Below are 13,295 nucleotides of genomic sequence, written 5' to 3'. Positions count from 1 at the left end.
CTTTGTTTCCATTTTCCATGTATAATGTGTTCTATACTAGTCACTTGGGGACTTCTTGTTCTAGTATTTAAGACATCCACTTGTGATGGCTTGGAAACGTATTAAACAAAAACAAACAAAAAAGTTGGTAAAAAGATGTAAAAATTGCACACTAGGGGAAACTACAAAAGAAAAATGCATGGAACTGAAGAAAAGAACTTTTGAAACATACGTTGCATCACATGCAAAAGCTATATTATGTTTCTGTTATACACATATAAAACTGTTTTCCCTCTTATTTTAAAGGTGGTCAGGAGACCAAATATGTATCAAAATATTTGGAAAATTTTCGGGGCTAATGCGAGAAGATGGCTGGAGGTAACTGAAAAAAAAATATATATCTCTGATATTCTTGTTTTGCAGTTTTGTTTTCTTGTAGGGAGGATAAGATTTGGAAGTTAGCCAAGCGAAAGTGTCAATGGTGTTAGAGTTGGTTTTCTTGTTGAGTGTTGGCAAGCTTAAAAGGAACACATCAAAACACGCTTAAAAAAACCCCAAGAGGACGGTGGAATATGGGTTACTAGACTAAGCCTCATTGGTACTCTACGATTAATTTGCGGCACCAGACTAATTTTCCACTGTGCATTCTACACACCAGGCATTCATATGTCAAATTTTCAAATTATTTAAAAAAGTGGCAAGTTTTCAAAAGACCTTAAACTCCAAATTATTTCACAAGTATAATTATGTTGAGACAATCGCAATGAAAGAAATACTTACTATAAAGAAATTCTTATCATGAACTGTACCATTGATGAAGCCAACCAAAAAAATTGTTAACTGGAGAAAAAAAACCTAGAATGTTCCATGTTAATACCTCAACAGCATTGCAGTTAATCACTGTGGCTAGCTGTCAAATGGAAAAAAATTGCTATGAACAGCCTTAAATGAATCAAATCTTTATACATCTTGCATGGTTAATTTACACTACTATGAGAAAAACTCGACCAAATAATGATACCTATGAAATCCTAAATTTTCTAGATTAACGAACTTGCAAAAAAAATATGCAAGATGTTATTTTTCATGACAATTACGCCTGACATGCAACAGAAAACAAGAATTTGGTCCAATTTGCAATCATTGCTATCTCCAATTTTCTTGTAACGGGTTAATCTGGAGGAAAGTCTTTCTCCGAATTCCTCTCTTTAATCATTCCCACTTTCAGCCTTAGGCTTAAGAATTGACTCCAAAATCGGAACCAGGATTGTGAGTCCAGGCCTATGATCATTATTAGGTAACTATTTGATATTTCAATATTTGATATTTATTATGGTAATTATTATATTTGTGGAGTGACATGGCCTCGTGGTCTGGAGCATTGAATTCGTGGTCTGCGAGTAATTCTGCAGGTTGTGGGTTCGATTCCAGTCTGCGGCTATGGTGCGTGTGCACTTGGGCAAGGCACTTTGTCACTCATTGCTTCTCTCCACCCAGGAGTAAATGGGTAGCTTTGAGGGCAGATATGGTTATTGTGGTTGATTTTAGCTGCTCTGCGCCGAAATGGCAGCATCGAGCTGTATACTCCCCAGGGAGCTGAGATGGTATTTTGAATTTTTCATTAGCCCAATGAACAGGGTAATAATGATGTAGTGCCTTTATTAGCACCAATACTAGTGGATACCTGCACTTTATTAAGACACATTATTATTATTAGGTCAATGGATCAATTAAGAATGGTCTTAGTTTTTGTTACAATTTTTAATTTGACGACAAATTAAAAAAAAACCTTAATGTAAATGAGTGACTTGGACTCACAGAGTATTCTAGGAAATCTCTTCTTCCTTTAGGAGGCATGTCGTCAATGGCGACAATCAGGTTGTTTGTACAACGAAATCATTTTTGCCCACATTCATGTATTGCTTTTCCTTTTCCTCCCTTTTTTTTTTGTCGATGGGAATATCAGTTGGCAGTCCAATCACACCTTTATTGCATACACCCGAAATAGTGCTGTGCATTTTCGAGTAATTTAGTGCACTATTATTCTAACTTGGACTTGATTGAATATTTGAAATTCAAACAACCGCTGATCAGGTTTAACATGCGCCATTCTAAAGTGGCCACAGATTAGGATTTGCGTGCGTCTGCACCTGTTGAAAATTGTGAAAGAACTTATTAAAATGATATAATATTAAGAACAGGGAGTGGATTGGCTGATATTTGACCTGTTTAGAGATGCAATTTGAGCTAATAGTCCTCATGGAAGCTCTCAAACCATTGGCAAAAGTGGCTTTCCAAATCTGGATTTGACATACAGCACAGCCACGCAACTTATACGATTAATATAACATTGTTGATGTTTTTTTATGATCTCCTCAATACCGCTCAAATTTTTTCGAATATTTGAATCGATGAAAAAAATTAAAATGCTATCGGGATATTCAGTTGATGACTGGAAATTTGAATATTTGATATATTTGGCACAGCCCTGTCTTGAAACATTCAATATGTTGGCCTCGATACAGAGCATTCGCACTGAAATTAACAAATTTGCTTCTGTTCACAATACATGTACTTCTGAAAATAGTTTGGTGAGGACACCATGCTGATCTCGTCAAGAAACCTTTGAATCTAAGTTTGAGAGGGTGACATTTTTTTGGTGAAGGAATCGGGCAGCTGAAGTTCGCTTTTGATTTTCATCACCAGACCCTTCATAAAAAAAGGTCAATGCTTTGTAAATCCAAAGAGTCTGAGACAAAGTTGTGACAACATGCTGACCTGACCCTAAAATCCTTCCAATGCAAAGCCGTGTCTGGTACAGGCGCCTAGAGCTGCGGCTACGTCTATTGTCAGCATGTGCCCACATGGGTGTTATTGTCCAAGAACTAGATAACGGCTCTTGACAAGAGATTTGGATGCGGCTAACATCTAAGACATTTTTTTTTTAGGAGGGAGGAGGGGGAGGGGGGGGGGGGAGGGGGGGGGAGGGGGAAGGGAGGGGGAACGGGTGATCCAGATTCATACCATGTATTGTCTGTTCACCAAGTCCAGCATATCATTTTCTCCTGGCCTCACGCAGTATCCTTGGAAATCTCTCCTTGAAGAGAAATAAAGTTCATGGTGATTATCTGGTTGCTTGTGGTCTCCATGCACACAAGCCCCCTCAACAATGAGAATTAATGAATGCGACCAAAAGGACACTGGTAGCTCCCTTGGAGCAATGTGCCAACAGTCCGGTGCATTCCTCTTGGAAGATGGTACGGGCTGGTGAACAGTCAGATGAATATTGGTTGTACGTACTCCACGCCATCCGTGCTTAAACCAGTTCAGGCATGCACTGTAGCCTGATGATTTGGTTTAATATACATGTACCAGCCCCGTCGACTGTTTTTGCATGGAGTTGACATGACCAATTTTGTTTGTTTTTTTCCGTTGGTTGAGGATGGTTCAAGGTTCACACCACCCGTTGTCTGTTTACCAGGTCCAGCATGTCATCTTTGGATAGCTTCTCTTGGTCATACTGCAACTGCCTCTCGTGGATCTGAACCCCTTCCTCCCAAACCCACTGAAGTCTGTTCAAATGGCAAGCTCTACAAGTACAAAAAAACAAATTTAAGATTCAAGTTTGGTATATTTCAATCAAAGATAATTAATCTTTTTTTCCGCTGGAAAACTGTGGGGTTTGTAATTATGACCAAAGGAGATGCCACAAGTCAGAGTGAAAATATAGTAGAATGGAAATAAGTTGGATTTTTCAAAATAATCTGCGATCAGTTTGGAAATGGTTAAATACTGAAAAACAAAAACCTTTCTAACTCTATCACTAGCAAGTACAAAATGTTCGTTTTAGAAATAAGCATCACAGAAAGTAGCAACTCAAAATTAAGTATGGGTCCTAGTATTACATCAATGACCCAAATCACAGCAGTCAAGTATTGTAAATTTCACATTCCCAGTGTTTGTCCCCTAACATCACTGATCAACACCCACAACGGTGACTTACTTGAATGATGCAATGCAGTCAGGTGGACAATCAAACCTGGACTCCCGAGTGCTTGCATTGTAGAAGTATTTCCTCTGGTTAGTCCTACTCCAGTGCATCGTCCATGGATCTGGAGGGGAAATGGGATTACAACACTATGACCCAGGAATATCTGAAAACGCATGTTTGTTCTGGACAAAATGTCTGAACGTGAACAATCATCATCATCATTGTTCAGCTGCTCTGCAGGCAACCACAAGTTGCTTCCAACAACTAGGATCACTGGATCACTAGGATCAAGGTTGGCCAGTTGTCTTGGTTAGAACACATTGTCCTCATCCCCAAGTAGGCCTTGAATATATTGGAGATAATTAGTTGTAGGTTGCCCGAAATCTCTGAAACCTAAAATAGCCACTTTTTTGATAGGCTGATGTTTCAGATATTTTGAGTATTCATAAGATGGAATTTTGCATCGGGGTGATGTAAATCAAATTAGGTTTTGCCCATCACCGACGTATTAACACTGTATACTCAGTGTGTGTTACCTCCCGAGTAAAAGTTGGAAAAAAATCACTCGGGTGGGACTCGAACCCACGACCTCCTGCGTTCTAGTGCAGATGTCTTACCACTCGACCACTGAGCTAACGGGATATTTTGAGGTTAACAGAACATCTGAAATGTAAGTGGTTTTAACAGGTTTACATTTCAGACATTCACAATGTCTGAAATACTATTGAGGGGATTCAAAAATGTCTGAATCTGTGACCAAATGTCTTAAATATACTCGCCATTGTTCATTATTCAGACAGTTTGTAAGGAAAACAAAGGTTTCAGATATTCCTGGTTCATAGTGATCAAAAGATGCTTAGGGCCCTAAGCAGAAAATAACTGTTGGGCAATCAGCTGTCAACAAGCAAAGAAAGCAATGAGCTGATTGTCTGACAAATCAGCCGTATAGTCATAAATGCTTAGCACATATTTCTGTGCTTTACAGCACATTTCTGTGCATAGCAGCTCCATGAGATTGACCCCTAATTGTGCCAGACTTGTTTCGTTAGCTGCCGGACGTTTTCAACTCACCGTTGATAGTTTTGACCAGGCAGACACCGGTGGGAATGAAGTGTCTTTCTGTGTTGGTTCGGAAGCACAAACGTTGTTGCCTTCCAGATCCTTTCACTTGCTTGAATTCCAGTCTGTCGAGTGGAACATATATTGAGGAAATTCATCAATGGAGCTTAAAAATCTCCAATCTTTACAAGGTTCATTTTAATTTACAGGTCTTCACTGGTATATTAGATTGCTAAGAGCGCTGGCTGTAGTGTGATGTAAAATCTGATAGGAAAAGTCATGTTTGTAAACAAACTTTGTATTTTAGCAGTAGGGGAAAAGGGGTAATCTGTAGCTACTTGTTGTTGTATTTCGGTTATCATTCACGAACAAATTCAACACTGTCTCAAGCAAGACAGATCTTAAAACCCCCAAATCTACCAAAACCCACATCGAGGTTTGAAGGATTTTCAGGAGTAAGGAAGGTAAGGAGCAATCTGGGAACAGAGTTGCTTTACACTCACGGTAGTCCTCAGCATTGGCGGGAGCATTGTGTCAGCTACATGTTCTGTGCACAACCACCATGCCATGACAGTTATTCTAAACAGTGACCGACACAGTGCTTCTGCCATTAATGGGGGCCACTGTGAGTGTACAGCAACTCTGTGACTGGATTGGTCTGTAGCCCAGCGACTGTTACAAAAATGATGCTCGATGCACCTACCAAGTTTCAAGTACACAGAATTTTGTCTCGAATCCTCCAAAGTTTTTTTGAGGATTTGAGAGGGTCCTCAATCCCTGCCCCCCAAAAAAGCCTTGGGGCAATTCTTTGGTTACTCACGTTAACTCAACCTTTTCAGAAAGGTAATTATAGCCCAAGGAAACTCAAAAGTACATCAAAAATGTAGCGTGAGTAACCGTGGAATTGCCCCTTGGGAAAAAGGTAATCATAAATACAATGCTCCTAAAACTTGAAAAATATTCACTCTGGACACTGCTCTGAAGCTTATAGATTAATCATAGATTGCATATTTTGGGGTTTCACTTACCTGTCAAAGATTTTGTGAATTTCTTCAAATCTGAAGACTTCTTTGACTCTGAGAGGAGTGAGGGTGGGTTTGGTGGGCTTGTGGATGGCCTTGACAAACAGCTCGGCTTTGGTTATCCTGTGACAAACAAATCCCAATTACAAATCACCACCCAATCAAGAACATACCTTGAGCACAACATTTGAATTTCAAAATATTGTGTTTTTTAAATCAGAATTCATACACGTGAATTTTAATACAATTTTAGACCAGTTCAACTTTAGACCTGTTCATACTGCAGATGTCAATCAATTTGCTTTCACCAAACATTCACTTCAAAATTTACCGGAGTTCAAAGTTGGTAAACCTTTGTAAATTAACGCCTTGAATTTCTTGTTACAAAGCATCAATTCACATTCAAATGTTCTTTCGGGTGGTGCATGAACCATCCTTGTATTCATGGAATGGAAAATGGGCAGACATTCTTTTAAAAAAAAATCCTTCAAGGCAAAAGACCAATCCATTAAACCTTGACCTATGGTGTTGTGTCCAATCATGCTGGCGATTAATGTCTGACATGCATGCACAATAGTCCGACATGCTTGCACAATAGTCTGACATGCATGCACAATAGTCCGACATGCTTGCACAACAGTCCGACATGCATGCACAATAGTCTGACATGCATGCACAATAGTCTGACATGCATGCACAATAGTCTGACATGCATGCACAACAGTCCGACATGCATGCACAATAGTCTGACATGCATGCACAATAGTCCGACATGCTTGCACAATAGTCTGACATGCATGCACAATAGTCCGACATGCTTGCACAATAGTCCGACATGCTTGCACAATAGTCTGACATGCATGCACAATAGTCTGACATGCATGCACAATAGTCTGACATGCTTGCACAATAGCCCGACATGCATGCACAATAGTCCGACATGCTTGCACAATAGTCTGACATGCATGCACAATAGTCTGACATGCATGCACAATAGTCTGACATGCATGCACAATAGTCCGACATGCTTGCACAATAGTCCGACATGCTTGCACCTTCGCATGATACAAAGAGCTGAAACAGGGAGGAAGGTCTTGGCGAGGAACAAGTGGTGTGGCCCACGTGCGCAGTGGACAAGGCTTAATGGATCAGTCTAATGTTTGATACAGCAAAGTATCTGTATTTTAACCAGCGTTTCTCTAGCAAAATGAGGTTGTCAGGTCACCGACTCCAATTAGGATGAAAGGTTTTTTTTAAATATACTTCTATGGTTCTTATGAAAAAAATTTAGCTGCCGACATCACTTTAAGGTATGGTATGACCCCCTGAAAAATACGATCCCAGCCCCTATTTTTCACTTTTTCTGTTGTGTCTGGAGATTGTTTCACTTTTAAATGACTACATCTCAAAATTGCAGCAAGATATCTGTCTGGAAAATGGTTATGTGTGTGTGGGGGGGGGGGGGGTTCATCCAATTTGCACGGAGCCACTATGGAGACTGAAATAAATTTGTGACCAGAAAAATTCTCATAAATTTAGGACAGTTGGCAAGGAATGACCCAGTTGCATCCACTCAGAGGAGCCATGAGGGATATTAGTGTTGCACAGAAAACAGGGATGGCATGTTTGAATTGTTCTAGATTTGGGGGCATTGATGAAGGATGGAATGGCAGGCTATTTCAGTGTCGAGTTGTTGATGGATAGACGCGGGTGTTATAGACATTACTTTTGGCATGAAGTCGTCGTGAAAACTGGTGAGACCTGCCATGTGCTCTTGTTTATATTGTGAGTATTCAGAATGGCTATTAGTCAGACTTTTACGACTCATGACTTGGACTCGGACTCGAGTCCCATTTTCAGACTCGATTCACGATGATTAACCCTTACCCTACTAGACCCTCCAACGCATGCCAATTGTGCCTCAAGAAAATCTCCTATGTTTTTTGCATGGCCCTCCAATATCTGCCATATCATTTCAAGGGTAACTGGACAGGCATTCCAATACATGCCACAGAGAACAATGAGAGTCCTCTGATAACAATCAAGTGCCCCCAGCTGGTCAGTATCAGGCACCCTCCAGGGCCTCCAACTCCTGCCAATTGGAGCCTTCACTGCTACATCAAAGTATCCTCCGATAAACTGCAGCTGGAGGGCATTGGCATAACCAACTGACATGCAGTAAACTACCCTCAGAGAGTAAGGGTTAATGACTCGACCTGCGTGACTCGGGATTCAACCAAAATTACTACAAATCACTTTTTTTTTTTTTCAACAATGTAACTGTAAATTATTTTGAAAAACGATCCTCTCATGAGCAAGCGATACAGTCAGTGCAGTGCAGAGGAAACGCAGCTAAGTGATGTACATACACAGCGCGTGCGGCTGGCTTGTTTCCGATATATTGATTTGGGAAATCAATGTATCGAAATATGTACCGCAGCGTCCATTCTTGATATTGCATAAATGCAAACTTGATAGTGTTTGACATATTAAACATGTATTTCTGCATGACTCAGGACTCGGAATAGGTGACTGGGACTCGGACTCGATGTTTGGTGACTCAAGCAGAAGTCTGCTATTAGTGCAAGGTATGGTTGCATCCTAACCCCTACGGCATCAAACAGTGGCAGGTACACGCAATGTGTCTCTCTTACCTCTCAGTGAAATGAAGTTGCCTGACATCCTCACCTCCCAACCACATAGCATCCAGCATGTGTAAGGCACACATCCTTCTCTGGCCATAGCCCTGAGGAAACAAGTGGAATGCTCTGATCATCTGAGACTTTGGAAGTTTTGAAGATATCAGCTTTATTCACGTATCAGTTTCAAACACAAATGTGATGCGATCAATCTAAATGAGTCGTTTGTTAACCCTGTTTTTTTTACAGGTTTGAAAAGAGCACAATCTCAGCATTACTGCTGTGTGGAAACCGCATGCTGGTACCATCTTTAGTTCAAAAATTATGGAAGTCGGAACACCAAGAGATGTGATGAAGTGATGTGATGAAGTGGCCCTATTTTGGCCTGAATCTCCAAATGAAAATTCCAGACAAAAGACTCATTTAGCTTGATCACATCACAAATGTAGATACACAAATACCAATACAAAAACCCCAAGAAAATTGTTGAGCTCTCTGTTTTGTGTGCAAACATGGTGTCGCCCAGCAGGCTACACTGTGTACAGTGAGTTAGCTCTCGGTAATAATTATGGCTTTATGATCCCAACCAACCTCTCCTCGTAGTTCCTCCATCATTTCAGCCTCAAACAGCGTGTCTCCAGGAAGCCGTAGGTTACAATGCTGCAATTTGCTCCACTTGCTGCCAGGCCTGCCGTCCCACTGGAACACATGTGATCTCTGTCCCACAATGACACAATTAATCAATATTCACGTCAAGCCCAATTTCAAAGAACTATTTTGCTACAATCCATCCTAAATCCTCCACCATCCTCCTGGTGTGTTGGAAACCAATGGCGCATTTTTGTATGTGAACTTTCAAGGGCCGTACATCCCAAGGCGGCTAATCTCTTCTTTCCTGAAACCTGCAAAAGTCTCCAAATTTTGGTGGTTTTTAAGGAACTCGGAAGGTATTAAGGGTGAATTTTTTCCTTACTTTGCTTTACCCATCGAGACTTTACTTTACTGACCGAGACTTCTACTAGTGATGTCCATGGTGAGTGAGTCCAGTCGTCTTATGATTTTGTTAATAATTTTTTACAAAGGTTAACAAAGAAAATTGACTGGGGCGGGATTTGAACCTGCAACCTCCAGATTGCCATTCTGGTGCTCTACCAACTGAGCTATCCAGTCCTACATTGGCGGATCCGCAATTTGTCAATGTCTTTGTTCAAGGGACGCTAGTCAGAAACCATAAACCTGTATATCCCATGTAGCCAGGGATCACGCCCAAAGTCACAATGCTAGCGGATACAGGTTTTTTTATTACAAATGTTCAAATAAACCACAAACGGAAACTGATTTTGATAATAAACAGTAGTCTCAAAAATCGTTTCTGTTTTAGAGGGTGCAACAGTCTGAGGCTTCAATGTTGGGCTTTACACTTAAGCTGATGTAATTCTACACGCACTGCATACTCGGTGCTGTACTAGAGATTGCGAGAAAAAAATTGGCAAGCTCAATCAGGTGGGACTTGAACCCATGACCTCCAGCTTGCAAGTGTAGAAGTCCCATCTATTGGTCCCATCCACATTTTGTACGTATCTCTCAGTCAGCAGAGAGTACGCAGAGTTTGTGAAAATGCGTCGCGAAAGGGCAAAACCCAAAGGACCATGATCATGTTGCGGCCATCTTGATTTTTTCCCATTCAAATCAACGTAACCAAAGCAAGGCTGGAAGGAAAAATAGTCTGGTTCCTTTTTGCACAAAACACACTATCATTCAGTACCGTTACTGGTTACAGGGAACATGACTGAAATGGTGGCAGCATGATAAAGGTCTATACTGAATTAAAATCTCCCGGACAAAAATTTACATCACTGAAACTTGTGACTTGAGTGTCTTACCCCGATACCGATGATGAAGAGCCTCTCTCCACCAGACACCATACAGCGATAGTCAAAGATACTACGGATGCTTCTACCTAGGCTCTCCCTGTCCAGCACCGTGGGGGGATGATGGAAGAACTCGATACTGTCATCCTGGTGAAGAGAATGACCAGAAACATCAGACCACAACCTTCTATTAACTCTTTCGCTACGGCGAGCCGCTGACAGCGGCCCATACAAATTGTACAGGTCGTACGGAGAGCCGCTGGCAGCGGCTCGGTTGCGTCGCTATGAAAAAACAGGGTATCCCCATGACGTGGGCCATATCTACATAATTTATATCGTATAACCTCTGACCCTAGTTTGAGCCGCTGCCAGCGGCTCTCCGTCTGGCCGGGGTGCGCTTTTGGTTATTGTGAGCAGTTTGTTTACGGAGATACATTTCAAGATGGCGGCGCCCACATCGACGCTCGGCGGAATTTTCAGCTTTTAATTACGTCCAGTTGGGACGAAAAAGGTAAATTAAATTCCGTAGCGAAAGAGTTAAACAGTCTTTTAGAGATAAAATAAAGGAATTCTTCCAAATCTACTCAATTTAGCATAACAAGTAGAATATAGAAATGATCATTTGCCAGAGTTACTATACAACTAATGAATAACGAATGTTTATGAGTGCAATGGTAAGAATAATGTCACGAGGTGACAGATGGAATGTTCCATTCTACGAGGTGAAGCCTTATGGAATGGAACATTGCATGTGTCACAGAATGAAATTATTCTTTCCATTGCAGGAACATGAAACGTTCATTTTACAACGCCTGAATAAATCCTTGTCAATAGAAACATAAAAGCCGTTATAATGCCACAATAGTGTGACTGTGCAAGCGAATTTCTATCTACCATGGAACGGAACTTCAATTTTGAGCGCCGCAAATAACTAAATTACATGTGATTAACAACCCGCCAAAAGTTTTGATAGGCACAGAATTTTCTTTTTGGTTGTCGTATTTTTTATTGGAACATTCAGTAAGTGTTTCAACACTTTATCTACAGCTCAAGATGGCACCTGCTGGAAACATTCAGCCAATGCTGCACCCAAGGGTGGGGGGGGGGGGTGCTTGAGGTCCCCTCCCCAAAGAGGTTGTCAATTTGATTTTTTTGTTGGGTAAATTTTAATTTTAGTCCCACGATTTAACCGTGGTGATTATGTATGTGGCCTTTTTTCGAGTAGTATAATAGGGGTGTAAATGGCGCCACCAATGTAAAAAAAGTCCCCCCCCCAAAAAAAAAAAATAATTCTGCGACCAAAAAAGCTGGGCAACATTTTTTGAAAATAATTCATAACTTGTGAGCCCCCCTCCCTAAGCCAAATCCTGGGTGCGCCACTGTGTTCGGTTCATACTTGGATAATATCAATTTCTTACTGCTTCAATTCTGAAGAATTCATGGAAATAACGCCAAAGTCAATAAGTTCAACCATACAAGATTCTCTAAGGCCACTTAGCGTTCAGTTCTGACCTTATTGAGCTGATTAAACTTTGTCATCGGGTCTGGAAGTTTGGGGGTGGACCTCGTCTCACCTGGTACCTGCGGAATAAGCATAAAACGGTGAAGAAGAAACTAATCACGAAATGCCATCTGGAAAATGTAGTACAGCTCTTAAAATGAACAGCTCTTTGAACGGTAAATCAAACATTCACAATTGGAACTCCCTACATTATTGTGACTCTTTAGGATGCCCAACATCCATTAAAGGTAAAACTGATCATTGGCTTTTTGTGATTTTTTTTTTAAAGCAACAAAATTGCTAAAAATATTAAGAAGGGTGCATAGCTGACTTGTTGAAGTTTCAGCTCAGTGGATACTATACATATTGAGAAACAGGGGAAAAAACATATGCACAAGTTTTGGGGTCTTGAAACTGGATTTGTATTCGTAGCGTAAAAAAGAAACCTGTGGGCTTTTTTGAAGAATCTTAAATATTGTCAGAAATAAATGTTAAAGATCTTGAAGCTTTCGTGTTTCCAAGTGCATCTTGAGTCATTGAATCAAACTGACAGGCTTTGGCCCGGCGATGCTTACCCCCCACAGCTTAAGGCACTCCTCCCTCATATCAGCCTGCTTGGGCTCAATCAGTGTGGTGTTGCGGACGAAGGCTTGGATCTTGGCAAGACCCTGGGCTTGGCTTCGAGCTTGGCTGTGCAGAAGAGAGACAGATTTGGCCAATTATTAGACAGCTACTATTGCTGTTTGTTCTACCATTACAACAACAGCATACAACATCTTGCTTCACTTTACAAAATACAGAACTACAGACGAACAAAACTGTATCACCGAATGGGCATATTAGAGAGGTTTTTGCCAGCAAACATAAATAGCACACCGGATAAGTCATCAGTTTTTGTGGTCTCGTGACATCATATGCAACTCGCTATCCACTACGCGTGTACATGGCACAGATATCGTGCGTCAATGCAAAATGCATAGTAAACTGTCGATCTTTACCCTCTTTTATAAGTTACTGAATCATGTAAGATTTGATTGAAAGAGGATGAACTGCTTAACATATAATGTGCCATTTGTCTGCGTTTCAAAGCAGGATTATCCGCAGATACGAGGCTTGCATTGGTGGCTGCCATTTTACATTACAGCTTTTATTGGTAACAGTTTCGATGACTAAGCGTATGCATACGCGTATATGATGCCAAACAATGGAATGGTCGATAACGGTTATGGGTAG

The 13,295-nt window shown here is 40.9% G+C and overlaps 1 protein-coding gene across 1 annotated transcript in view; it reads right to left on the bottom strand.

Annotated features, from left to right (window-relative positions):
• Positions 1–1,515: 1,515 nt before the first annotated feature.
• The window catches only part of LOC119742607 (cap-specific mRNA (nucleoside-2'-O-)-methyltransferase 1-like), a 29,565-nt gene continuing 17,785 nt past the window's right edge, over positions 1,516–13,295 (bottom strand). Inside the window, exons 12-20 of the mRNA XM_038218725.1 lie at positions 12,638–12,752; positions 12,074–12,142; positions 10,574–10,708; positions 9,282–9,407; positions 8,706–8,797; positions 6,058–6,174; positions 5,042–5,154; positions 3,983–4,091; positions 1,516–3,569 (exon numbers count right to left, since the gene is read on the bottom strand). Coding sequence (XP_038074653.1) covers positions 3,434–3,569; positions 3,983–4,091; positions 5,042–5,154; positions 6,058–6,174; positions 8,706–8,797; positions 9,282–9,407; positions 10,574–10,708; positions 12,074–12,142; positions 12,638–12,752 — 1,012 coding nt within the window. The 3' untranslated portion in view covers positions 1,516–3,433. The remainder of the gene's footprint in view (positions 3,570–3,982; positions 4,092–5,041; positions 5,155–6,057; positions 6,175–8,705; positions 8,798–9,281; positions 9,408–10,573; positions 10,709–12,073; positions 12,143–12,637; positions 12,753–13,295) is intronic.

The sequence above is a fragment of the Patiria miniata genome, unplaced genomic scaffold, assembly GCF_015706575.1.
Source record: "Patiria miniata isolate m_02_andy unplaced genomic scaffold, ASM1570657v1 HiC_scaffold_6, whole genome shotgun sequence".
NCBI lineage: Eukaryota > Metazoa > Echinodermata > Asteroidea > Valvatida > Asterinidae > Patiria > Patiria miniata.
This window is presented reverse-complemented; position numbering and strand designations above follow the sequence as displayed.